At 44.2% G+C, this 27801-nt stretch overlaps 1 protein-coding gene and 1 pseudogene across 2 annotated transcripts; one reads left to right on the top strand and one right to left on the bottom strand.

Annotated features, from left to right (window-relative positions):
- Positions 1 to 1058: 1058 nt before the first annotated feature.
- Positions 1059 to 27355, bottom strand: LOC125550291 (inositol hexakisphosphate and diphosphoinositol-pentakisphosphate kinase VIP2). Of its 2 annotated transcripts, XM_048713258.2 has the most exons (30): positions 27042 to 27355; positions 26815 to 26874; positions 25495 to 25541; positions 25244 to 25327; positions 24474 to 24537; positions 23332 to 23485; positions 22930 to 23000; positions 18752 to 18856; positions 18411 to 18503; positions 17646 to 17720; positions 15898 to 15983; positions 15600 to 15806; positions 15415 to 15514; positions 15229 to 15299; positions 15023 to 15104; positions 14089 to 14247; positions 12885 to 12927; positions 12050 to 12132; positions 6849 to 6911; positions 6690 to 6764; positions 6056 to 6181; positions 5129 to 5361; positions 4976 to 5020; positions 4578 to 4644; positions 3846 to 3917; positions 3474 to 3718; positions 3327 to 3384; positions 3079 to 3246; positions 1604 to 1678; positions 1059 to 1504 (listed from the first exon to the last, which is right to left on the bottom strand). In XM_048713258.2, exons 1-30 carry the CDS (start codon positions 27108 to 27110, stop codon positions 1217 to 1219), a joined length of 3168 nt encoding a protein of 1055 aa, XP_048569215.1. In that variant the 5' UTR covers positions 27111 to 27355; the 3' UTR covers positions 1059 to 1216. The 2 variants fall into 2 exon arrangements, with proteins under 2 accessions (XP_048569215.1, XP_048569217.1); XM_048713260.2 differs by lacking the exons at positions 24474 to 24537; positions 25244 to 25327; positions 25495 to 25541; positions 26815 to 26874; positions 27042 to 27355 and having other exon boundaries at positions 18752 to 18818; positions 23332 to 23419.
- On the top strand, positions 11164 to 11695 carry LOC147974493 (uncharacterized; annotated as a pseudogene).
- Positions 27356 to 27801: the final 446 nt, after the last annotated feature.

The raw sequence follows: 27801 nt of genomic DNA, 5'->3' as shown, positions 1-27801 counted from the left end.
GCCCACCATACATCCGCCGACTCCACCTTGACAGCCTCCACTAGCGACGAGATCCGGCCACCACCGCGCCAGAGGAGCCACCAGCCCGCATCAACAGGCATCTCCCATCGCGCAAGCACGAGCCAAGCACGCCCGCCAGCTGCCGCGCAGCCCAGGACGAAAGGACGGACGCGCCTCCAAGCCACCGGCCCGCGGCGTCCAGATCTGGCCCGCGCCATCGCCGCCGCCAGAGCCCGCGGCGTCCAGATCTGGCCCGCGCCATCGCCGCCGCCAGAGCCCCGCAACCCCGTAGATCTCGCACCGGCCGCGGTGACCGTCTCACGCACCCAGGGGCGCGTATAGCAACCCGACGCAGTCACCCCACACCTCCAGCCCGTGCCCAGCCGCCCGCCATACCCGCCGCCGCGCCTGCAGCGGCACGCCAGATCCACGCGCGCCCGCTCAGCAGCGGCCCCTCAGCCCACGCGCGCGCCGCCCAGTCTCCAGCTAGCAAGGCCGTGTCGCCCCGCCTCCAGCGCGCGCCAGGCCGCGCACGCGCTCCACACCCGCGCCGCCAAGCGCCTCCTCCGCCCAGGGGAGCAGCCCCGCGCAGCTCCAAGTCCAAGCAGGAGGGAAGAGAAGGCCCGCCGCCGCCGACGCCGCGCGGGCTTTGCCCGCCAGCCCTCGCCGGCGGCGGCGGAGGGAGGTGTGGTGGGAGGAGTGCGCCCTGCGGCGGCTAGGGTTTCGCGGCCCGGGTCGCCCCACGAGGGAGCGACACGGGGCTCGGGTGTAGTGCATTGATTTTGAACCAACTCAATCTGGAATTCTGGCTTTTCCGTCTCTAGGAAATTTTTCCTGCAATCTTTTTGGCTCTAGTGTATCATACCAGATAATTTTGTTCTTGTACCAACAGTATACCAGCGAATTCTGCTATTAATATTATCTCACGGAATGGTACTTTCGGATGCAGCCATGCACAAAGTTTTTTGGACAGGAAGCTTGATTCATGATCCTAAAAAAGATGGTAGAAAACAAGATGCAAGTTCCGCAACTCTACATCATCACCCATCAGACAGATATCTTTGAAGCTTTGCCTACAAACATGCTCAAGATAAAGATGCCGGGCAAAAGTACACGTGAGATTCAGTTTCTGAAAGACGAACCCAAGTTTCTACAAAATTGCGCAAATGGTGTTGCCACCAAATGTTAACAAAGAGGAATGAATATTCACATGAAGTTATTTCTGGCAATTCACAGCTTTTTCGGCTATTTTGCCGTTGGCTGCACCCTTGTGGAAAGGCCAGAAACTAGCCAGCCGTTCAAGCACCCCAGCGCCCTTGGAGAAGTATCCTAAGGCCTGTGTAGGTGCAGCCGGAGGAAAGTCCTCAGGGGGCATCGCAAATGGCCGCACCATCTTCTCAAACTTGTCCAGTGTCAGGCAAGAACCAACTTCCTGCAGTCTCTCGGGCCCCATTATCGGCAGGGTGTGCTCCTGGAGCAATGGAGATGTTTCACTGGTTTTGTCCTGGACCAACCATACGTTCTGTTAGTAACCCTGAATGTGTGGAGTACGAAGCAAGCAGAGGCTTCTGGATTGTGAATACAGAGACGTGGGTGAGAGTACCTCGAGAGGGCTGAGATCAGCGCCACGACTGAATGTCATTTCGATCCGGAACCTTTTCTCATCTTCTAAAGGAACCTGTAAATAGTATATTTGGTGAGCATCAGAAGTTTCGAAGTACACGGATAATACCAATATTGGCAAAGAGCGCCTATATGGATATTCTGTGGATGCTACAAAATCAGATGAAAGTTACAACCAACTTTCCATGTACAGTAACATTTTGATAGGCATGCTGGATGTATAGCTAGAGGCAGTAGGGAAAAACACCCAAAAAGAAAGTTCACTTTTATTGCTATCACTTTGTGAAGAATATAATGAAACACTTGATTTAAAGAGAGAACCGACACCAATACCATTTCAACTAACATTGATCTCTCTCACATCACACAATTGTTCCATCCTTGCAGACACTTTGCATGACGTACAGGATAGGACTATTTGGATGGAAAGTAGGTTTGCCATCAATGCAAGATCAGATAAACAGAATTCTGAGCTACCAGCAATCCTATTCCCAACTTCATTACATGAGCAATGGAATGGTTCTAGAGCGTCCATGCATATACCATCAATAGACTAAGGCTTTTCCAGGCAAAAAGAGTCAGACTACAAGGGGACGCCACTACTTAGTCACATAACACCTTATTGATAGGAAATGACCCTATCATAACGTATTATCAAATAACCATTTTCATGACATTTCAAAAATAACCAAATCCTAACTTATTTGGAAAAATGACTTGCCTACTACGCCATCCCAGGTAAATGGTAACCAGAAATACTAACAAAAACTAAGACACTTGGATGGAAAGTAACAAATACTGAAGAGATTATGAGATGATTTGATGCCCAATTTCATATACTGATGAAATACAGAGATCCCAACATAGCAAATGGAGATGGTATATTAGGTAGTAGTTTTCCCATGATTGAGGAATGAAGAAATATCTAATTGCACTGGATGCTATATAAAATCACCCCTCAGTCCATCAGTGAAATGACGCTGCACCAGACAATTGGCATGCAACACTCCATGCTGCATACATAACTAGCAATAGTGCCAGCCCCCCACACAACCGAGTTATTTTGACTGAAAGCAAAACAGCTAGTTAAGCACCAAAGCAACCAAGTTATTTTGACCGAAAGCAAAACAGCTCGTTAAGCACCAAAGCTCCCCTCAATTGTAGTTAATACAGGTTTACATGAGTATTGCAAGTAGGGCATTTGAGCACTGAAGACTTTCTGAAGAAAAAGGATCAACAATACTTCATTCCCACGAGAGTATTTGAGTAAGTAAGATAGCTTTTTCAAGAAAAGGGTCAACAATACTTGATTCTAGTATAAGGTTAGGAAACTTTCAGCTCAAAGTCTTTTGAAAATGCTAACTCATATAAATAGTAGAAATATGCAGGATTATTTATAATTATAATATAATAAAGGTGAAGACTGTTGACAGACATATTGAGAAATATCCTTACCTCTGTATTTTCGAACATTCTAAGCACAATATTGCTCATGTAGTCAAGCTCCCTGGTTCTATGTAATCGGTCCAAAGTACTTTGGCAGACAAGGCTATCCTCTCCATGTAGAGACTCATCCAAGTTGCAATACCGAAGGACATTCATCAATGAGTGTATATGGGATTCCTGGTGGAGAAATTGCACTAGTCAACTCTTGGATTTCCAAAATGATGATCAGAACAAAGTACAGAAGTGCTCTGGTGTACCGATGTGAAATAAAGCCTTGTGCGGACATGTCGGTCCGGTGTCTTCACATTTGCATACCTGAAATAAAGTATTATTAGAACAATCAAATTTGTATGCAAATCAGTAGAAACTTAATGTCGCAATAATATGAAAAAACATGCACGCACTTAGGATCTAAGCGGTATTTAGTTTCTCTATCGTCTTCGTCTTCTTGGTCCATTGACTTTTCACTCGTGGTGCTAGATCTTCTTCCATCCTCATTTCTTACTTGAATCTTTTGCTGGTGCTCTACTTCTTTTGTTGGTAGGAATAAAGCTTCATCTTCAGTAAACTTCGGGTCAGCAACACAAATAGCTTCTTCACGAGTGTTCCGTAAATCAATTAGAACTTTTCCCATTAACCGGCGTGCTATCTAGGAAAGCCAATAAAAGTGAAGAACACATAAATAATTCATCATCTGGAGATACCGTATGCATAGTATGCATACGATGTTCTACAACGACGAAAAAAGACAGTGCACGTCTAGCTTGACAACAAACCTTTGATCCAATTTTTAGTTTTTGCTTTGGGTTGATCCCGTACTCATTTGGAATAACACCATCAGCAAGAAGCTACAAGAATCAGTGTTAGATAAGGTTTGAAGAACATGTAAAACACTCCAAAGAACTTATCGACGTCAATTAACTATCGTAGAGCCTGGGCAAATAATTAAGGCACTGAACTAGCTACCGTTTGCCCATTAAACTACCAACAAAATTTGCACGATTGGCTCAAATTTGTATGGAGCTTCCTCGGCTGAGACCGGGCAGCTGCCCAGGGTCGACGGGAGCTAGCTCCGCCACTGAAACTGAATGTCCTACAATGGATCTAAGAAAGAGAAGGAATGTTAAAACACGTAGTTACGTAGTCTCGCTCACAGATCACTTCAACTTAAGAATTGTATCATCCATTAAATTGAAATGGTCATTACAGTCCTATGATTATGGTTATTTTAAAGATTCAACATATGTGCCTCCAGTAAGCAGGCAAGGCTCTACCCAATACAATGATACAATAGGGTGCCTTTCCAAACTTGTGGCTAGAAAACAATGAATTCACAGCTTTGGTGAAATGTATCCCCAAAGCTTTGCTTGTCATACGTACTCGGTTGCTTCTATCAAAATAACGTGGCTATATGATGTAAATACAAAATATATGCTTAATCAATAACTTTCATATATAGAATCAAAAGAAATATCAAACAGAAGAGTACGAAATGTAAACTTGCTTACTTGAGCAACTTTGTAAAGCTCTTCCAAACCCTTAAGATTGAGATGAGCATTATGCACGAGGTCATATCTGTCATGGCATTCAGTAGTTCAGTTGTAAGGCTTACGTGTTACGCCAATTACAGATTGTTGTATTAGGATGATGATGTAATTATTCTCAAGGGAAAAATGAGCATATTATGTATAAGCTGAACAACAGCACACACATCAATTTCTAACTTTCTGAAGTTTGTTGAGCTAGTTTTGTTTCTATGTTTTGGAACTTTAAACCATGGATATCTTCATGTCATATTAAGCATTTATACACTGAAGGGGCATTGATTGTTTCAAATGGATGAAGGATGCAAGCTAGTATATGGGAAAAAGTTAATTTGCCCTCCTTAAATACAGAGATCACTTACTTGCACGAGTCATAGACATCTGGAATCTGTGTAATGTCAAATCGGCTGCACAGTGATTTAAAAAGCACCATGAGTAAAATAAGCTCAAAAGAAAACTCAAAAAAATGATTTACAACATTAAGAAATATTCTGAAGGTGAAACACTTTACTCACTCCTTTCTTTCATTATATAAATCTCTCTCAAGTTTTTTCCATCGAGCAAACATCAAGAGGAAGCTTTCACTACCACAAGGTAAACCAGCAGCAATACGAGCAACATCAATTGTCGTTTTCCCAAGAGCCTTTGCTTGGTCGTATCTAGAAAATGAGCTTGTCAGCGCAAGCTTCTCCTCTTCGCCTTCAGCAAGCAGCTTGACTTGTGCAGTAACTTGTTTCGTCAACTTGGCCTAATCAATGTACAATAAGGAGAGTCATTAGTTGCAACATAAAAAAAAGTATGCAGCTTAGAAATTTAATCTAGGACTGAAACCAAACATTTTTTGTACTGGAGCCCTACAGGAATCGACTACAACACACACAAAGATGGGAACTAACAAATTTAATTATGTCCAAGAATTTTCAAAATAATTGTGTGATGTTGATGCAATTAAGACAGAAGTTGTGTGTGCATCCCTAACTCCATATGACAGCACACCCTGCACTTAGGCAACAGACTCTGATAGTAGACCTACATGCCAACTCACCAGCAGACAGCTGTTATATAGTGCACTGCACCGCCACAAATTCTCAACTTTCATTTGCTTAGCTTAGACTGGTTATCTTCATGATCCCACCAAAGAGTTGGCACATTGGGTGTGATGAATCTATAATAGTGAGCTTTGGGTGTCACCAAACAAATTTTCTTAAAATTATTTGAATGGCAGAAGACCTAACCAGACTTCTTGATATCTTATTGAGGCAACTCAGAAAAATATTGTTTGCATCATTATGACTTGAAGTACAATTAAAAAAGTGACAAAATATTTTTCATCATGAATTATTCAAAACAGAACAGCAAGTACATCATTGATAAATATTGTGAATAATGCTAGATATGTTTAAAACAAATGATTTATCTTAGATCCATTCAATATACTTTACCATCTTAGGAAGAAGTTCAGAAGCATCTGGAGGCAATCCTGCACCATCAACCATCCATGGAAACTCCACCGATCCATTGGTATTATTTGCTTTAGCATTTGAAATGATGATTTCATGCAATCTCGCCTGAAAAGCAAATCAGTTTACTGAACATTAGCTAACAATAAACGATGAACTAAACTCACGTGATATTTAAGACAATTAAGAGGCAGCGGGAACTGGGAACATGCTAGCTCTTCAAAGATATACGAGTTTAATACAGTGGAATTTCGGACTTTCCTATAACTACTGACTGAATATCACATCACAGAGCTTCTGAAGATTGCCAAACAACAGTAAGAATTATTGAGGTAGCAGTTAGATTCAACATTCATGGGTGTGAAAATTTAACAGAACTGCTTGTGGTCACAGCAGTTCATAGAAGCTACATACTTAAGAGGCAACATTATCATCTCCTATATGTTCCAAGGCAAGACCTAAACAATGTGGAAACTTTGGCATGACGGGATCTGCCTCGAGCTAAAAACAAATAGTGACATAACTGTGCATGTGCTGCCTTTTCCCGGGAGCTTTAGACACCCACTTGAACCCAGGTGAAAAATACAGTGTGTTTTATCAAATTTTGAAAGCAAACCTTAGCTTCATCCATCTCAATGCTAGCATCTTCCAATCCATCTAGCATAGACGAATCTTTACTTACTAGAGAGACCTGAAAAAGTTAATACAAAAGATAAATTTGAGAGAGAGGTGAAATTAAGGAACAAATGAATCAGCTAGAAAACAAGCAACAGACCAGTATGGGAGTTAGTTGTCCTTCCAAATCAAGAAGACCTTTCGCAAATGCTGCAGCAGACATCTGACATGTACACCATCAGAAACAAATGAATCAGGATTGACTATTAGCATATGAGAAAAAATTATGCATGCCAATATGTATTTTGAAATGAGTTGCTCAAACCCCAGTCCTAGACAGAAGATACACTTAACATAAAAAAGGGCAGCCCGGTGCATGTAGCTCCCGCTTGCGCAGGGTCCGGAGAAGGGTCCGACCACTTTGGATCTATTGTACGCAGCCTTTCCCTACGTTTCTGTAAGAGGCTGTTTCCAGGACTTGAACCCATGACCTCATGGTCACAACGCAACAGCTTTTACCACTGTGCCAAGGCTCCCCTTCAGAAGATACACTTAACATAAGCGAAAGAAAATAAGGACGATATCAAAAGAGAAAAAGGAGCTGCTCGGCAGAAGGATCCATGAGGGGATCTGCTCAGTCTTCCTCCTGCCCCGACGCCCTAGTCTTCTTCACCAACATTGGCACCCCAAATAGCGTAACATGCCTACTATTATCAGGGCACCTCATGCTGCCATGAATGTTACTGAAAATACCAGGAATAAGAAATAAAAAAATCAAGGTTTTCCCATACTCTCTTCACTATTGTCACCAGTGACAACATCAGCTTTGGCACACTCAACATTTTGCTTGAGGCAAACTTCCTCCAGGAGAGCAACCCAGGAGGCCCAAAGTTCCTTTTCTAGATACCTGACTGCTCAAGTCTCACCTTAAGATTTAAAATGAGACCACCCAGGGACCAGCCCCAAGTAGCATTTTATTACAGAATAAAAGCCCATCATGGGGACATGCAGGCGACGGCCCAACATGGAGGCACGCATATGACGCATTCTGTCGAGCCCAATGCCACGTCGCCATGCCCGCCCGCGCGCTTCGCATCCCCCCCCCCCAATCACCCTTCGCCGCTCCCGCCCACGCGCGCCGGCGCCTACTTCCTGGACTCTAGGAGATTTCCTCGCCGCCGCCACCAAGCAGATCGATGCCGGCCTCCCACCCCCCGGCAGACGCCCGCGACGCATACCTCCCAACTTCACCCCGCGACGAGGACGCTCGGCTGCCTTCCCGTCTTGCAAATCTGCAGCCCCGCCAACAGCTAAGCGGCGCTCGCAGAGTCGATCAGAGGATCACGTCGGCCGAGATGAAGGCGTACGAAGGCCTCTTCGCCACCCCCATCCCTCTGCCCATCCTCTCAGCCATCGATCCCACGATCGCGCCGATCACCACGGTGGTCGCCAGCAGCCCGATTCAGGCATGACTGCGCCCTCGCGCCCCACCGTCGACCTCTTCCCCATGGATTACGAGCCCAAGATCCTGATCTGGAATGTGCGTGGCCTCAACGCGCACGCCCGCCGCACCGCCATTCGCTCACTTGTTGTAACCGCTAATGTGTCCATCGTTTGCCTCCAAGAAACAAAGATGGCTTGGGTTTGCTCGGCGATTGTCCTCGAAGTGCTTGGCTCGGAATTCGACGACTACGTTTACCTCCCCGCGAACGGCACCCGTGGCGGCATTTTGCTTGCCTGGAAAAGCAAGGAGGTGGCCATCTCGGACCCTGAGTTTACGTCAAACACCTTGACGGCCAAGGTGTCCGCCCCCTCCAGCGCGCGCGCGCCGTGGTGGATTACCGTGGTCTATGGGCCACAACTGGACGCCAACAAGATCGCCTTCTTACAGGAGCTACGCGACGTCCGGGCGGCTTGCGACGGCCCCCGGATGCTTTGCGGCGATTTCAACCTCATATACCGCGACGAAGACAAGAATAACAGCAACCTCAATCGCCGCATGATGGGTCGTTTCCGGCGTGCAATCAACGACCTCGCGCTCAAAGAGGTCTACCTCAACGGTTGGCGGTACACGTGGTCCAACAAGCAATCACCCCCAATCCTCGTGCACCTTGACCGCGTCCTCTACACCCCCGATTGGGAGGACCTGCATGGGGAGTGCCACCTTCGATGCCTCGCCTCCGTCGTTTCCGATCACAGCCCCTTGCTGCTTGATTGCAAACCGGTGCCGCCAGGTCATCTATGATTCCATTTCGAGGAATTCTGGATGTGGTTGGATGGATTCCACGACATTGTGGCGGGCACCTAGCACTCCGTCCACGACGACGACCCCTTCCGTCGGCTCATGCGGCGCATGCAAATCACCACGAGCTTACTAGTTGGAGCACGCGAACTGTTGGCAACGTTCGCCTCAAGCTTGCAATCTCCAGGGATCTCCTTCTCAGGCTGGACACCGCGCAGGAGAGCCGATCCCTGTCCCCGCACGAAGACTGGCTTCGACGGCAATTCAAGGCCTCCTACCTTGCCTAGCCTCTCTTGAGCGCACCATCACCCGACAGCGCGCCCGCATTGCGACTCTCAAGGACGACGATGCCAACACATCATTCTTCCACCGGCAATGCACGTATCCATGGCAGAAGAATCAGATACATGGCCTCACGGTGGACGGCACCCCGATCTCCGCCCCCTACGACATGGCGGCCGCGGCCTACGCGCACTTCGACGCCCTGCTCGGCCGTGAGGCGCCCCGCGATTGCAGCCTCGACCTCACCAAGCTGATCACGCCCACAAACCTCGACGCCCCCTTTGACGCCGAGGGAATTTGGCAGGCAGTGAAGCACCTCCTGCTCGAAAGGCTCCCGGCCCGGACGGCTACACCACCAAGTTCTTGCGCTTGTGCTGGCCTATTGTTCGATAAGACTTCGTCGACATTTTTCAGCAGTTGTACGAGATGTGCGGCCGAGGCTTTTGCTCCCTCAACCAGGCGCTGCTCACCCTACTCCCGAAGCGCGCGACGCTCGCGGCCTTGGTGACTTTAGGCCCATAAGCCTAATTCACCTCGTCGCCAAAATCTTCGCCAAGGTCCTTTCACACCGCCTCGCTTGGAAGCTCTGCAGCCTCGTCAGCACTTGCCAGAACGCATTCATCCCCAGGCGCAGCTTCCACGACAACTTCATCCTCGTGCGTCAGTCCACGCGCCTCCTGCAGCAGCTCGGCGCCCTCCTGAAGCTGGACCTGGCTCGTGCCTTCGACACCATCAACTGGCCGTTCCTCTTCGAGGTCCTCCGGCAGTACTGCTTCGGCTCCCGCTTCCTGGAATGGCTCGCCATCTTGCTCTCCTCGGCCAGTACGAAGGTGCTCATCAACAGACCCCGGCCCCACCATTTGGCACCCGTGTGGCCTCCGCCAAGGAGACCCCGTGTCCCCGCAGCTCTTCATCCTTGTCGTCGACACGTTGGATCGCCTTCTCCGCCGCACCACGGAGCTGGGCGTCCTGCAGCGGCTGCACCCCCGACGCCCGATCCCCTCGGTCTCCCTCTACGCCGACGACGTGATCCTCTTCTGCCATCCCACCATCGGCGACATCACTGCCGTCAAGAGCATTCTGCTGCTCTTTGGCCGAGCTTTAGGCCTCCTCGTCAACTACTCCAAAAGCTCTGCCTTCTTATCCGATGCACCGTAGATGACGCCGCGCCCGCTATCAACCTGCTGGGCTGCCCCCTCGCCGAGTTCCCAATCACCTATCTGGGCATCCCCTTGACTCCACATCACCCGACGGTCGCACAGCTGAAGCCCGTCATCGACAAAACGGCCTGCATACTACCCACCTGGAAGGCGCATCTTATGAAAAAAGTCGGCCACCTCGCGTTCGTCAAGGCCATCCTCAGCGCAATCCCGATCCACCAGCTCCTCGCTCTCACGGCCCCCAAAAAGACCATCAGGGCACTCAAGAAAATTCAGCGAGGCTTCCTGTGGGCTGGACGCGCGGAGGCAAATGGAGGCCACTGCCATGTCAACTGGCAATGCGTCGCTAGGCCGCTCTCGCTCGGTGGCCTCCGCGTGCGCGACCTCGGCCAAACCAGCCTCGCGCTCTGCATCCGCTGGTTGTGGTTCAGTCACACGGACAGCACCAGAGCATGGGCCGGCCTCGACCTGCAATTCACTGCCGAGGAGCGCATTCTTCTTCGCATCCACCACCATGCAAATCGGGAATGGCACGGAGGCCCTCTTCTAGGAAGATCAATGGATTAGCGGGCGCTCTGTTTGCGAGATCGCGCCGCTCCTCTATGCTTGCATCCCCAAGCGCCGCCGCAAGCTCAGGACCGTCGCCGATGGACTTCAGCCCAACCAGTGGGCACGGGATATACACGGCACGATCGGCATACACGAGATCGGGCAATACTTACAGCTCTGGCAGGCAATCAGCGCCACGACCCTCTCCGCCGAGCCAGACCGCCTCCGCCAAATTGGCCTAACTCGCCACCTTCAATGGCTCCACGGGCTACGACGCATGGAAGCTCACCTGGAAGAACTAGGCACCCCCGCGCGTACGATTCTTCCACTGGCTCGCCCGCCTGGACCGATGTTGGACGGCCGACCGCCTCGCCCGCCGCGGCCTGCAGCACCCGCACGATGCCTCCTCTGCGACCAGGCCCCCGAGACCATGCACCACCTCACCCTTGCCTGCCCTTCACCAGGCTGATCTGGCATGAGGTACTGCACTGGCTCAGACTCCCCTGTGCCCCGCCTGACAGCAAGACCTCCCTCAACGACTGGTGGCGCACGGCGCGACAGGACACCCCAAAGCCCATGCACAAGGGCCTCGCCTCCGCGACCCTCCTCGTCCCATGGATGATATGGAAGCACCGCAACGACTGCATCTTCAACAGAGGCCGGCCCTCGACGACCGACCTGCTCACGAAGATCAAAGACGAGGCCGCCCTCTGGGCCAGAGCCGGCGCCCTAGGGCTTCGTGCCATCTTGCCGCAAACATGGGACGTGCACTGATGTGCCTCCAGGCATTGAAATTCCCTCCTAGGAGGATTGTAACCAAAACTTCCTTTCTTTCCAAAGCAATGAAATGCAAGCTCTTCTTGCGTTTCCTCAAAAAAAAATTGCGAGTGGACAGCATGCGCTATCACATTGCTAGCCAGCCGAGCGATGCTCGGATCTCCATAGTCCTACACTTTTCGTAGTTTAAACATACACAGATATCGAGCTAGTTACCAGAGCACAAAGTATTTGAGTTCTCAGTAATCACCATTACATAGCAAGAAGCATGAACTTTTGCAACCTAACTTGAAAATATCTAAAAGGATTTCAAAGGTGCTATGGATTGAAAAGGACAGCTAAAAGAATTACCTGAACACGTCCTTCATCTGAACTGTATATTTTCAAATCGTGCCTGTACGTGCTATGAAGGCGAAGCAGACCTGTTCCTTCCCCTGATTCAGGATTCCATGCTAGTCAGAATAACAATTTCAAGTGCAAGAAATGCAATTCAAGTGCAAGACCAAAGAAGTTTCATAAGTATTAAAACAAGTGGAAAATATAATAAGCCGAATGGAGTTTTATGATCGCTTATCCGTTTTACGATCATTATAAGCTGCATGACATCTAATGACCCCAACAAAGCACCAACCATTCTTAATTCCAAGTTCCCACCTTCGTCACCTATATCTAAACTTGCTTGCCATATTAGAATATTTTATAACTAAAATTGTTGGAGCTATGAAGGGGAGCCTTGGCGCAGCGGTAAAGCATTGTCTTGTGACCATGAGGTCACGGGTTCGAGCCCTGGAAACAGCCTCTTGCAGAAATGCAGGGAAAGGCTGCGTACAAAAGACCCTTCCTCAAACTCTGTGCAAGCGGGAGCTGCGTGCACCGTGCTGCCCTATTTTTAAAAAGAAAAATTGTTGGAGGCTTGGAGCTATTTAAGTAGCATGAAGTTAAAGGTCAGGAACACATTATGGTGAATTGGTGATTTTGAAGTTTAGGGAGCAGACAGGAACGCATTATTAGGAACACTCAGCTAAGACCATCACTTCTCAAATTCCAGATCTTCAACGCAATTTTCTCTTGAGAACATCGTTAGAGACCAACAAAATTGTACCAAAATAAATATTCTCTCTCAAGAATATCCAATATTTTACTCTTTTCACGAGATAATAGAAACAACAAGAATGTGAACAATAACCTGGATAGATGTTGTTTCTGAAAAATCTTCCCAGTTCTTCTGCCTGAATGAAAATCATAAAAAAAAAATGTTGTTACAATAGATGTATGTTGAATTGTTGATACTAAATACTAATATAGATGCATGAAATTTGTTCTTCCATCATATCAAAATTTGACAAGTAGCTTGCCTCACTGAACATAAGAATATTTGAAAATTGAAATGACAGAGATGGCGGTTGATAAGAGTAATATTATATAAAGATCCTGGTCGCATACACTATTGACTACTATAGTGATTGTGAAAGACAAAAAATAGTCTTTGTGCTAGACTGGCAACAGTTTTTGCTGCCTATCTACTCCCTCCGTCCGAAAAAGCTTGTCCTTCAAATGGATGTATCTAGCATCAAGTTAGTGCTAGATACATTCATTTGAGAAACAAGCTTGGGACAAGCTTTTCCGGACGGAGGGAGTACCAAACAAGAAGCTATGGACCAAAATGTACTACTACTTCAAGTAATAATGGAAAAGAACTTCTCTAACTCATAGATTACGTCAATCTACAAAAAGATGACGACTATGCTTGCATATGCTAACATGTGGCAGGTATTGAGAATGCTTTGAAGTTATTTCCTAGGCCCAGCATGCATGAGGGCGTGGCACCATTACAATAATTGCTCCTTTACTTTAAAGCAATCATGGATTTGCAGTTCTCAACACTAGAGCTTGTATTTACACATAGTTAAAGGCACGCCTAAGCAAGCGCTTAAGTGCGCCTAGGCTCTAGGCAATAGCAAAACGCCTAGCGCATAACTGTGCTTAATCTGCACATAAACATGCGCTTTGGTCAGAAAAGCGCAAGGCAGTGGCAAAACGCACAATTAACGCCTAGCGCTTTTTTGAACTATGTATTTACATAATGTGTATCCAAATATCGTTGATTGTGGTTCTCTGCACTCTGCAGAGAAGAAACCCTGTGGTCAGTCACTTGGCTTGCATTGTGCCCAGGCTTTACAAAACTTTTAGCTCTGCGACTGGTAACAGAGCATAGGAAAAGGCAAAATGGTTGCCAATGTAGTATTCCTCTAAACATCTGTACTGAATGACTGGGTGTTACTATGCTAGTTATACTAAATTACATTTGGAAATGAATAGCTCGAATGAATTATCAGAAAAAGTTGACATGAGAAGATAGAATAACAAAGTACAAAATTAGAAGTACAAACCTGCTTTCTCCCAGCATGAGTGAGTACACCACCATATTTCAGAATCATCAGGGCTTCTATTGGCCGATCCTCTTCACCTTCACCATTGTGCTCTGTAACTTTAATCCATTTAAGTGGCTTTAGCTGCACTTTCCGATAAATACCCGAGAAATGCCCACCCTAGAATTGCAAAAAATACTACAAGTAATTAGTTCTCGGCGTTCATTAAAAGATCAGTGCAACGTCTCAATGGCATATGTCAGCATCCATTAGAAGACTGAGTGGATACATATATATAGTACAAGCAGTTGTGTTCTTTTTCCAGTAAGCTTGTTCTGGTACTAGATAAAGATATGCAAGACAATTTAAAAGGTTGTATTCATTCATTTACAACAGGGAAATAATAGGTGAACAAATTGGCATGTATAGTTCTTGCAACAGCACGCAAGTCATACCGAGAGACAGAAAGGAAGAAATGATCAAAACATTCGACAACTTTGTTGATTAAATTTTTAAAAGTAGCATTCATGCCTGCCATGAGTGAATATCCTGAATTGGCCGCAAAGACTACTAGTGCACTCCTGCAGTTAGCTACAGGAAGCACACTGGACATTTACTGATATCCATTTGCTAATACCATAATAATGAAAACCGTCTAAAGGGGCATACCCAGTACAAAGCAACAGCAAGGAACAACAAACTACTTTGGATTAAAAAAATTGAACTTGAAACATAAGTTTGTCCAAGCACATAAGGAATTTGAACTTGAAACATTTTACTGATGTATATGAAATAAAGGGAATATCCTTTTATCAAGTTTCCGTCTTTTTTTTCTTATCTCATACCAAACTGAAGTGGTTTGTATGGTTGCACTAGCACAGATATCCAATATTTAACATGTCACATGACCATAGCAAATGTGATGGACAGGCAGATTTGAATAAACAGACATCACCTCCTCCAGTACTGCTTTGACTTGACGAAGCTTTTCAATATGCTCCAAATCTTCAGCATCACTATCACTCTCCTGACCTGACCTAAAAGATACACAAAACAATTCCAGATTTTTTCATGAAAGTACAGTTGAACAAACAATTAGATTTAAGTAATTTAGCCATTTAGTAAATACACAAATTATTTACTTCTTCCAGCACATGATACCTAGTTGGTGGCACAAGTTGTCTTGTGGCATCTAGCAAGTCTTGTAATTGTACTGCACTTTTCAGTTTTGTCTGCCAGGAAAGCACAAAACTGTCATACAATTTGAGCACCAACAGGTTAAGATTTTTTTTTCTCTAACATCACCAATAGGTTAAATTAAAACTTGAGATTAAACAAAGAGGATACCTCAGCTCTTGGCTTTCCACCATTGTACTTCAACATCAAATTCAGAAGCTTTTCCTCTGTAACTTTCAGTTTCACCTTCTGCTTTGGTGTCCGATCACCACTAAACAAATATGTGATGTAAGGATATAGCACTAACTCGCTAACAGCAACCATTCATGACAGTAAAACAGCGGTAAAAGCCTTACTGGCGTATCACAACAACGACGCAGCGTAGTTCTTCTGACTGACCGAATGTACCAATGATCCCACTTCCCTGTCGTGTAAGGCCTTCAGTAGACTGATCTGGTGCTTTAGATTTCCAAGGAAGGGTTGGAGGAATGGTTGATGAAAGATGAGGAGCTTTTGCATCAAGAAATATTTTTCGCATGATGCATGCAGCATCGTCATAATACCTGAATCATATAAAAGTTTGTCCAAACGTTTCAGCGCACATTATCATACACATTCTTCAAAAGTAATGAAAATGAGAATCAAGGAAATCACTTGTAAGAGTTTTTTACAAAGCTCCATCCATTAACATCACAAACGTATGATCTTCCATCGCACCTTAAGAGATCAAAACCACAAACCTGTAGAAAACAACACAATAACTCAGCGGACAGATAATTAAGAAATAATATGACAATGAGAAACGGTTATCAGAAGAAGAAAGCAGCATACATCGTACTCCCTCTGTAAATCAATATAAGAGTGTTTAGATCATTAAAGTAGTGATCCAAACGCTCTTATATTAGTTTACAGAGGGAGTAGTTAGAAAACATCTAATCATATACTATATGAACATAATCTAATACTCCGTGTTGACTTTCCAAAAGATGGCATGTATGCGAGATTCAACCAACTTGCATCCCTACCTCTAAGTGTCATATTTGGTTTGTTGTTTTTTGTCTAAAGGTCCAAACGTGAAACTGATTATTTAGTTTAACCATGATTGCCTATTGCCTAAGGGGAAATGCCAAATTTCAATCATGAACTCTAGCAGAAGTTCACTTTTGAACCCTAAATCCTAAAACTGTGTGAAAGCAACCATTAACTATTGAAACATTCTATTTTTCAACCTCAAGTGGTTCCACAAGTGGTTTTTGCTGACGTGGATACCATGAGTCTACAAACTCACTGCCACATCACTGAAATGCCATGGCATTTTTTCTCAGTTTCCCCTTTTTCTTCCATCCCTGGTATTTTCTGTGAAAGATTTTATCCTAATGCTGTAATTTTTTAGACTGCTTGTTCCATAGTGTTTGTTTTCATGACCAAGAAACCACAATCCCTTGTTTCCAAGCACTCTCTCTCGGTCTCTCCCTATCAATGGCACTGACGTGGAGGACACATGGCATCCACGTCATCAAAACTAGAACCACTTAAGGGTGAAAAGTGGACTATTTCAATAGTTCAAGGTTGCAGTTCAAACAGTTCTACAGTTTAGGACTGATGAAAAGTGAACTTGTGCTAGAATTTAGGGGGAAGTGGACTTTTTTCCTTTCCTAAATGGCCTACAGTTGACAAGACCAGTTGATCAGGAAACAAATATAGCCATTTTTTAAATAAAAGAGAACCACAAAAAAGATGAAACAAAATGCTTATTTCTGGCAGTCCAATGCCCAGCAACATGTCAGACAAAAAGGATAACAGATGATAAATCTAGTGGGAATAAGAAATGAAATGCTAAAGGTACAACCAACAAGAATGAAAAATGAAAACAGGAGATAAGAGACACCAACTTAAGTAGGAAATGTATAGAATCATATGAACGGGCATTAAAACTCCGAAAATGTATGGCATGCATGTACATTTAAAAAACAGTACTCCCTCTGATCCAAAATAAGTGTTGTGGGTTTAGTTCAAATTTAACCTAAAACCACGACACTTATTTTGGATCGGAGGGAGTATTAGATTAAGAGCACAATATTTGGCACCATTAGTTATTGAATTATTATAAAATTAAAGTATTATGAAACTGAAATCAAGTATAAGGCTTTAGGTGGAGTATATGGTTTTTCTTTTCTGTAGAAAGTGAAAAGTACAAGTCATATAGCCATGTATTTTGATTGTCGAGTTATAAAACAACTAGAGAAATACTGTACAAAAAATATTAGGAAACTAATAAGATCATAAGCCCATTGCAGCATGACTTCAATAATTCACCATCAGACAAAATAAAATAATAATTGAGGGTAGCTATTCATTTCCAGCGACAACTATACATAAAGAGAAACAAAAAGCAGTGTTACCATCTGTCTAAAAGCATTGCAGACATCTCTTGCCATTTGTTTCTCCATAGGGGTCAAAAGAACAGGATAACGTACCTTCAAATAATAACATAGGAGAATAAGAACAAAAAAAAGATCAGTTGGAAAGTGAAAATTGGATCATTTAAGAAGCTGAACGGAATGGGACCAGGGTCCATGGGATGGAAGAAGTAGATTATGTCAAAAAGGTCGACCTAATGGTTAAGAAATAGCATCCAATAAACAAACACAAAAATGCAGTTTTCAACAACCATGTGCCACAAAACACAGGCCAGGCTGGAGAAGAGTACCACCATGTTGACCTGGCAGATGTAATCTTTTTTCTGAAGATAACTCTAACTCTAATAGGACCTAAGTTCGCATCCGTGAGGACTTGAACCTGAGTTGTGGGATTGTACATCCACTCTCCCCATGCAGTAAGCTAGGCTTACTTCCTGACATATGTACATCTCAGCAGAGACCTATTAGTTTGAACTTTACATGTGTTATATTATCATTCATTGGGCTAAGTGGCAAACATAGCAACATCTATGGGGAAGTTTCCATACAGAAATTTACATTAAATTGGAGTTTTTGCATCAGTATTCACATAATCATATAAAGAAACATTCCATGGATAGTCAAAAGATAAACTAGGGAGTATTTGAATCGTTGTTGAAAAAAAGAGTATCTGAATCTGGACTATGCAAAGAATATGGAAGTGTAATATCCAGACTATACGAAGGATATGGAAGTGTAATATCTTACTTCTTTCCCGTCAGGATTCCTCATAACAACACCATCAACAACTGGTGATTTGCGTGCCTCAGCATGCGCATATCCTGGGCCAACTGTGTAAACCTGAAAAGGCATGTTTTAATACTTCCAGCTAGATAAAGAACAATTTGTAGAGTAAATATTGCATGGCACTATTTACGTCATGAAAGACTGTCTTGCAACTAGACAAAGCATGTCATGCAAGGACTAAGCAGGGACGGTGTGCATGTCATTAAAGTATACATAGATAAACACAAGAACTAAGCAGTGACAGCAAGCATGTCATTAAGATATACATAAATAAACACAAGAACTTCAGAAAGGCATCTTACTTTCACATCTGTCCCACCGGTAGGCATGAATTCCTCATAAATGTAAGATCCCTCACGCCTAACTCTCCTGACATCAGGATGAAATTCACTAGATCGGTTACCAACCTACATTTATTCAACAATATAAAGAAGTTTAAATTTGCATCCCAATAAAAGAAATGTTTATAAAAATAATACATAAGGCATAAGGAATTTTCTCAGTTTCCTGTTCTGCTTTGTTAAGTACTTAAAATGACAAAAGGCGAGCTAATACTTCAGTTCTACACAGGGAAATTGCTTATCTATATTGAAATATATTCATCAAGGAGAGAGTGTCAAGACGATTGTGTCTGAGTCCTTTACTGACCAAACACTTCGAGTTTTTTCCTATTTTTCCAGTACTTATGAATGGTAACCGGCTAGACAATGGCTCTGATACCCAAATAGATACTCCCTCCGTCCCACAATATAAGACGTTTTTGCAAGCTATGTTAGTTTGCAAAAACGTCTTATATTGTGGGACGGAGGGAGTAATTTATAAAACCAGTAGCCTCGCTCACTCATTCACACAAATCCTCCAAAATTCATGTGCTTATTTGTTGTGCACCATCCAAAGGCATCACCTGCAAAGCCCCTGTGTTTGGAAATCATGTATCCGTTTCAAAAAAAAAAATCATGTAGGAACCTGGAGGACATGGAGGGGACAGAAGGCGAAGGAGGTGGAGGATACCGGCTTCAAGCTGTGGTACACGGGGACGGCTGCAAAGAGAAATGGAGTAGACATCTTGCTCAACAAGAGCCTCAAGTATGGAGTTGGTAGGCGTCAAGAGACATGGGGACCGGATTATCCTAGTCAAGCTGGTAGTTGGGGACTTGGTTCTCAATGTTATCAGCGCATATGCCCCGCAAGTAGGCCACAATGAGAACACCAAGAGGGGGTTCTGGGAAGGCCTGGAGGACATGGTTAGGAGTGTACCAATTGGCGAGAAGCTCTTCATAGGAAACCTCAATGGCCACGTGGGTACATCTAACGCAGGTTTTGAAGGGGTGCACCGGGGCTTTGGTTATGGCATCAAGAATCAAGAAGGAGAAGATGTCTTAAGCTTTGCTCTAGCCTACGACATGATCATAGCCAACACCCTCTTCCAAAAGAGAGAATCACATCCACTGACTTTTAGTAGTGGTCAACACTCTAGCCAGATTGATTTCATCCTCTCGGGAAGAGAAGACAGGTGTGTGTGTCTACATTGTAAGGTGATACCTGGAGAGAGTGTTGTCCGTCAGCATAAGCTGCTGGTGGCTGACTTCCGCTTTCGGATTCGTGTACAGCGGGATAAGCGTGCCGAAGTCGCTAGAACAAAGTGGTGGAAGCTCAAGGGGGAGGGAGCTCAGGCGTTCAAGGAGAGGGTCATTAAGGAGGGCCCTTGAGAGGAAGGAGGCGGTGCAAACAATATGTGGATGAAGACGGCGACTTGCATTCATAAGGTGGCCTCAAAGGAGTTTGGAGTGTCCAAGGGAAGTAAAAGAGAAGCTAAAGATACCTCGTGGTGGAATGATGATGTCCAGAAGGCTATTAAGGAGAAGAAAGATTGTTTTAGACGCCTCTACCTAGATAGGAGTGCAAACAACATAGAGAAGTACAAGATGGCAAAGAAGGCCGCAAAGCGAGCTGCGAGTGAAGCAAGGGGTCAAGCGTATGAGGACCTCTACCAGCGATTAGACACGAAGGAAGGCGAAAGGGACATCTAAAGATGGCCAAGATCCGAGAGAGGAAGGAAGACGAGGGATGTTGACCAAGTCAAACGCATCAAGGACGAAGCAGACCAGCTCCTGGTGAAGGACGAGGAGATTAAGCATAGATGGCGGGATTACTTTGACAAGTTGTTCAATGGGGAAATTGAGAGCTCTACCATTGAACTGGATGACTCCTTTGATGATACCAGCAGACGTTTTGTGCAGCGAATCCAGGAGTCGGAGGTCAAGGAGGCTTTAAAAAGGATGAAAGGAGGCAAGGCGATGAGCCCTGATTGTATCCCCGTTGAGGTGTGGAGAGGCCTCGGAGACATAGCTATAGTATGGCTAACTAAGCTTTTCAACCTCAATTTTCGGGCAAACAAGATGCCAGAAGAATGGAGACGGAGTATATTAGTACCAATCTTCAAGAACAAGGAGGATGTTCAGAGTTGTACTAATTACCGAGGAATTAAGTTGATGAGCCATACAATGAAGCTATGGGAGAGAGTCATTGAGCACCGCTTAAGTATAACAAGCGTGACCAAAAATCTGTTTGGTTTCATGCCTGGGAGGCCGACCATGGAAGCCATTTTCTTGGTACGACAACTCATGGAGAGATACAAGGAGTAAAAGGACCTGCATATGGTGTTCATTGACTTGGAGAAGGCCTATGATAAGATACCGCGGAATGTCATGTGGTGGGCCTTGGAGAAACACAAAGTCCAAGCAAAGTACATTACCCTCATCAAGGACATGTATGATAATGTTGTGACAAGTGTTCGAACAAGTGATGGCGACACTAATGACTTCCCGATTAAAATAGGACTGCACCAGGGGTCAGTTTTGAGCCCTTATCTTTTCGCTCTGGTGATGGATGAGGTCACAAGGGATATACGAGGAGATATCCCATGGTGTATGCTCTTTGCGGATGATGTGATGCTAGTCAATGATAGTCGGACGGAGTCAATAGGAAGTTAGAGCTATGGAGACAAACCTTGGAATCCAAAGGTTTTAGGCCTCCTTTGGTTCATAGGATTGGAAAATCATAGGAATAGGAAAGTCATAGGAAATGAGATGACATGCATCTCAAATCCTATGCATAGGAATAGAAAAGGAGATGCCCTTTGATTCGCACCATAGGATTTTTTTTCCATTGAGTCTAGGCTAATGTTTATTTTCCTATGAAATGTGGAGGATAGAAAGAATTCCTCCATAGGAATAGGATTTCATTCCTACAAACCAAAGAGCTCTGAAGGAATTTTTCCTATAGAAATCCTATCCTATGAAAATCCTACAAAATTCCTCCAAACCAAAGGAGGCCTTAGACTTAGTAGAACTAAAACTGAGACATGAGGTGCGGTTTCAGTACTACTAGTTACGAGGAGGATGAGGTTAGCCTTGACGGGCAGGTGGTGTCTTAGAAGAACAACTTTAGACATGAAGATGTGAATCATCGAATCAAAGCCGGATGGATGAAGTGGCGCCAAGCTTCTGGCATTCTCTGTGACAAGATAGTGCCACAAAAGCTAAAAGGCAAGTTCTATAGGACGGCGGTTCGACCCGCAATGTTGTATGGCGCTGAGTGTTGGCCAACTAAAAGGTGACATGTTCAACAGTTAAGTGTTGCGGAGATCTGCATGTTGAGATGGATGTGTGACCACACAAGGAAGGACCAAGTTCGGAATGATGATATACGAGATAGAGTTGGGGTAGCGCCGATTGAGGAGAAGCTTGTCCAACATCGTTTGAGATGGTTTGGGCATATTCAGCGCAGGCCTCCAAAAGCGCCAGTGCATAGCAAACGACTAAAGCGTGCCGATAATGTCAAGAGAGGTCGGGGTAGACCAAACTTGACATGGGAGGAGTCCGTAAAGAGGGATCTGAAGGACTGGAGTATCAATAGAGAACTAGCCATGGACAGGGGTGCATAGAAGCTTGCTATCCATGTGCCAGAACCATGTTGGTTGCGAGATCTTATTTTCACCTCTAACCTACCCCCAACTTGTTTGGGACTAAAGACTTTGTTGTTGTTGTTGTTGTTGTTGTTGTTGTTGTTGTTGTTGTTGTAGGAACCTACAATGACATCCCAACCCCTGCATTTCTCCTATTCCAAAGGACCCAAATTTTGATATGCTCCCAGCTCCCATCACAGAGATAAATTGGGTAAATCAAGGTCCCAAGTGTCCCAAATTAAAGAAAATCAAAGCCCAAACCAACAACTTTAAGATTGAAGTCCAAAGTATTATTGTCTTATTATTTTATTTTATTTCCATAGTTCAAAGCATCTAAAACATGGATAGACAGCCCTAGGAAATATGGACTCCAGAGGTTAATCTTATTACATTATTATTTCATCTTTTTTCATAGGTCAAAGCATTTGAAAGTTGATAGGCTTTAAACTCCGGGAAACAGATTATCGTAATAAGCAACCTACATCCAAATGATATGCTGATTTAAAAGTTTACCTTACGGAATAGTTCTTTCATTCCACCACCAGCAGAATTAGGATAATAAATCATAATTCTATGGTCATCGCCTGAATGAAGAACAAAAACAAACGAAATCAGTGGCATATAAGTATATAACTAGTTATTTCAAGTGAATATAACCTCATAATATGTGTATAATCAAGAGGCTAATAAATTGTAGTCCTACGGACAGCCCCTGAATAAAAATACAAAAATAAAGGAATCACATGGCATATAACTCTATAACTGAACTTGTTATAAGCAAATAATAACCTCATCATGTGTATTATAATAAAGAGACTGAATATATAGTTCTTTGTTCACTCTCAAAACTTCTTGACAATGTGGCAAATATCAGTGTAGAGAATGAAATTGATTTGATAAATATTGAAACATTACCATTAGCAGGTTTCTCCACAAAGGGCTTAAGAAAGCGCTTTCCATGGATCTCCACAAAATCTTCTTGCTCAATGAAGTGGTCTAGCTCTTGGTATGGATACTCTCTATTGACAAGAGCATAATTTGGTACAGGAATTCCATACTTCTCAAGATGCTTATGCATAAAAGTGATGGCAGTTAGGTCAGTTTTCCACAGAAAAAGACAGAAGAGTATAAATAAGAAAACATGAATAATATTCAGCAAACTGTTAAAAATCTGTTACCGAATGAAAGGGACATGCAATATAACAGTGGGTATCAATATTTAGAATGCTATGGTATGTGATAGCCATATAACATACAATATTTGGGCGTTAAAAAGGAACATGCAATATTTAGAATGCTATGGTATGGTCAGTGGATATCAAATTAAACAGCTATTACATAGCCAAGCTGAAACTGATTTAGGTCAAAACTCAACAGAAACAACTGTCACTATTCTTGACGCCTCAACACAAGCATGTTCATGTGCTTCAAATGTACCAAAGAACATGTTCGCTAATAATATGCTATTGCTGACATTTAGACGAATATCTGACATATCACATCCACAGGGCACGCAAACAAGCGATGAGGCTTTGTTGTTGTTCTTCTTGTGTGTGTGTGTGTGTGTGTGGGGGGGGGGGGGGGGGGGGAGGGGGGGATTCCAAGACTACCTATTGCTAGTACTCTGGTGAAATCCAGTAAGAGAAATGCACATGAATATGGTTGCCAACAATGATAATCTGCATGTTGTCAATACTACTTGCATTAATCCAGAAAATAGAGTTTTCATGTCGCTGACACATGGAGACAATATCTACTTCACTGACAGAGAAGGTCAGAAGGCTCTTTATAGGACAATTGTGCAAATGAAGATGAGGGTTTCCAGAAAGTTTATATCCTAAAGGGAATATAGCCATAAGTTGGAAAAAAATGCAGTTATTTCCAAAACTATAGTAAATAGCTGATCTGATAACATGCAGAAAAATATCTCCATTGAACACAAGCACATGCAGAAAAATACATAAGTTGCGCTGGAGTGTATTTGATCACAGAATGAAGACTCTGATCTACTGTGTGCCAAAGAAGGTATTGAATGAATTCTCCAGTGGAAATAGTACCTCGTATACTTTTCTACGGTCATGAAGGAGGTATTGCGGCTCAAGTTCATTCACTAAAAATGGTCTGGCAGTCAAACAAAACAAAATTGGTGTTAGAGAATACAAGTTAACTGGAAGATATGAACAAACTAACCTCAAGAATATTAAACAGAGAAGGTAACCTCTGTCCACTTCAGAGATAAGGTTTTGCCATTTACAACATGAGATAATACTTATTCAAGTTCTATTTCGTAACTTAGTAGCAAAAATATTGCAGTGATTGCACGAATAAGTGAAAGTCCCACTTTCTCGTTGCTTTCTTTTGATCAACTCACATTCACTGAGCATGGCAATGACTGTTAATCTGCTCTCCTACAGGATCAATAATCTAATTGTTTGTTGTGTGTTTTGACTGACAGTGTCAAGATATATACAGAAATTTTCAAAATACTTTAGAAGCCATAACATTATTGAAGATCAATTAGCAAAACTTTGAACATAAGCCCTTCACTTAAGCATGTATGTGTGTATATAAACATTAATCAGAACATAAGTTAAGAACTGAGAAATGAGCAAAATACCAAATAGTTTGAATATGCTCTACTCTTATGTTCCTAGTGCTAGATGTTCAAACCAGCATAAATGTTTGCGAGGACAACATTAAGACAAGATACATTAAGATTAACATGCTAGTCTTCAGACACGCTATACCTTGAAACAAAGGTGTTTGATAAAACATGAAGATATGCCTGGACCTACAGAACAAGCATAGAGAGAAAATCCAACCATACCTTCGTAAAGCTGCATAAGCCTGAGCTTTCTGAAGAGGAAACCCAGACGAACAGAAGGCAATCAAGCAGTCACATTTTGGCCAACTGAAAATCAATTGTAGCCAAGTGAGATGTTACTAGTAAACATACAGGCTCACACGCATTATGTTTTATGGCCTTCAGTCAAAAGGTGTACTGATGTAATATGGATAGACCTCTACTAAAAATGAACAATGATTAAGCTATCAATAACCTGAGTTCTCATTACATACATCTCAATAGGGTCCTCGAGAATAACCTTATCTCCAAATATTATGATCTGCAAAATAGTTAAATGAAATGCAGAGTGATAACTGGTCTGAACTCTGAAAGGCTCCAGCAACAGGCAAGGTTACCCTTACCCCTGAAGTAGAACCAGAAATTTAAATATGGCAAAAAAGATAAATTAACAAAGTGAAGCTCATTAAAATTAATTATGTTAGACGATAGTGATACTGAGATAGCACTAGATGAAATTAATTAAAAGACCAAAATAATACAGTGTGGATGTGTCAACAAGTTTCATAAAACTATTTAAGAATTAATAGGTCTTCACAATATAGGAGAAGCATCAAAGAGGAATAGTTCGATATTTCCGTTAAAAAAGAGTTCGACAGCAGTGTCACGGAGGTGCTAGTAAGTAGTAACCATGCACCTTCCATAGATAGACATGAGAATGTGAGACATATCATGATGGCCGGATCAAAGCAATGAATGAATGGATGAGAGAAGCATGTGCGGCTGCTTGAATTATACTGTACTAGTAATAACAAAGCATAAAACATGACGAACTATTCCAACTAGTACTAGGCCAGGGCCAGCCTTGGAATAAAGTGGATGGATGGTCAATGACGTGGTCCCCCCAGGAAAGTTGAGATACCAATGTATCAAATGAACTAATATAACGTGGTAGTAGACCAGATCTGACCAAAAGTTGGAATTCCCGTTGCATTCTAGGCGTTATTTATTGGCAGGGAATCCTGAGGAACCATATCCAGCCATCACTCCGTAGCTTATAGTACGCCCGTACCATGAGTCAACATTTGGTACAAAAATTATAAGAATGTCGAGCACTGAAGCGCGAATATTCAGTTTTGCCGACTACGGTGCTTAAAGTAGTATAGTCCAAATAAAGCACTCCACCACGCAAGAAAATTTGTCAAGATTCATGTCCTGCGGTGATCAATTATATCAAGTGCGTGTTGAGGGGCCTGTTTGCCATAACCCGGAAATCCGGGGACAGACCGCAAAAGCAACGACCACCACATATGACATGATGGAGACCGCGTGTATATTATATTCAAACAAAAGATGCAGAATAAATCGGTATCCGCAGAGATTCACGGGTGTCTCGCAATAAGATATTTCGAAAAATCTGAGAAAAAGAAATCACATCACATGCGATTCTCCGCCGTCCACTCAATCTCCGTGGCTGCCTGGCTAGCTTGCTTCAATCGCGGTACACTCGTTTCCGCTTTCGCAAACTGATGGCGCGGGGGGGATTACGGAGGAATGCGGGCGTGGGAAAGGGGAATGGAATCGCGCGCGCGTACCTCGAATTCTCCAAACGCGCGGAGCCGCTCGAGAATCTGCTCCATCGGGGAGCAGTACACCTGCGGGGTAGGTAAATCGGAAAAGGCGGTCAGAGCAGAAACTCTGGAGCTTCGCGTGGGAACATCGAGAAGACGGAAAAAATTCACGGCGGGTCGGAGGGTCGGAGCGACGGGGGGTTGAGAGACGGTGGAACACCGAGAAGGGAAGAGAGAGGAGAGATCCCGACCTTCTTCTCCATGACGCAGACGCCAATGGCGACCCTGTCGGCGGCCCCAGTACCGCCCTCCGCCGCCATTGCCGCGGCGTCGACGGCCTCCAACCCGATCTGCCCACGGGGCGTGCGCGCGCGAATCCGAAGGGCTCCACCGGGTCCGAGGTGGGGGTTGGGAGGCGAGCGAGTGCGTGTCCCGGCGAGATTTGAATTCGCCTCGCCGGGTGTGGGGTGTTGGGGGCTCGTCGCAGGCGGCGGTGGCGGCTTCGAGTCAGAGGTGGGCGGTCGGGCAAGGCGGGCGGGCGGGGGCGGCTCTTATCTACCGGTTGCGCACACAGTGGGGTTGGGGTGGTGGTGGTGCCCAGCCGAATTGGGTAATCGGGTAGTATTGTTCATGCTGTGGGCACCCCGCTGTATCCACACAAGAGCCCTCCTTCGTTTTTTCGGCTTCTTTTCTAAGAAAGTTTTTGTGGGTTTTTTTGCCTAAGTGGAGATAAATATAATTACAACAATGATTACAAAGTGTGCTTCAATAATACACTCCAACTGATGAGAAGTGGTGTGAATCAACCTGTGGTTGAGTTGGTTAGGTGGACAGTGGTATCCCGAACCCACCAGGGTTCAAATCCTGATGCTCGCATTATTCCTGGATTTATTTTAGAATTTCCGACGATGCGCTTTCAGGGGGATAAGTGTATGCGCGTATATATGAGCGCTTGTGTCTATACTAATGCTCAAAAAAAACTGATGAGAAGTGGTGACCATGCTCTGATTA

The sequence above is a fragment of the Triticum urartu genome, chromosome 4A, assembly GCF_056163025.1.
Source record: "Triticum urartu cultivar PI428250 chromosome 4A, HENAU_Tu73, whole genome shotgun sequence".
Classification (NCBI taxonomy): domain Eukaryota; kingdom Viridiplantae; phylum Streptophyta; class Magnoliopsida; order Poales; family Poaceae; genus Triticum; species Triticum urartu.
The sequence above is the reverse complement of the archived record's forward strand: the minus strand, read 5'-3'. Positions and strand labels throughout refer to the sequence as shown.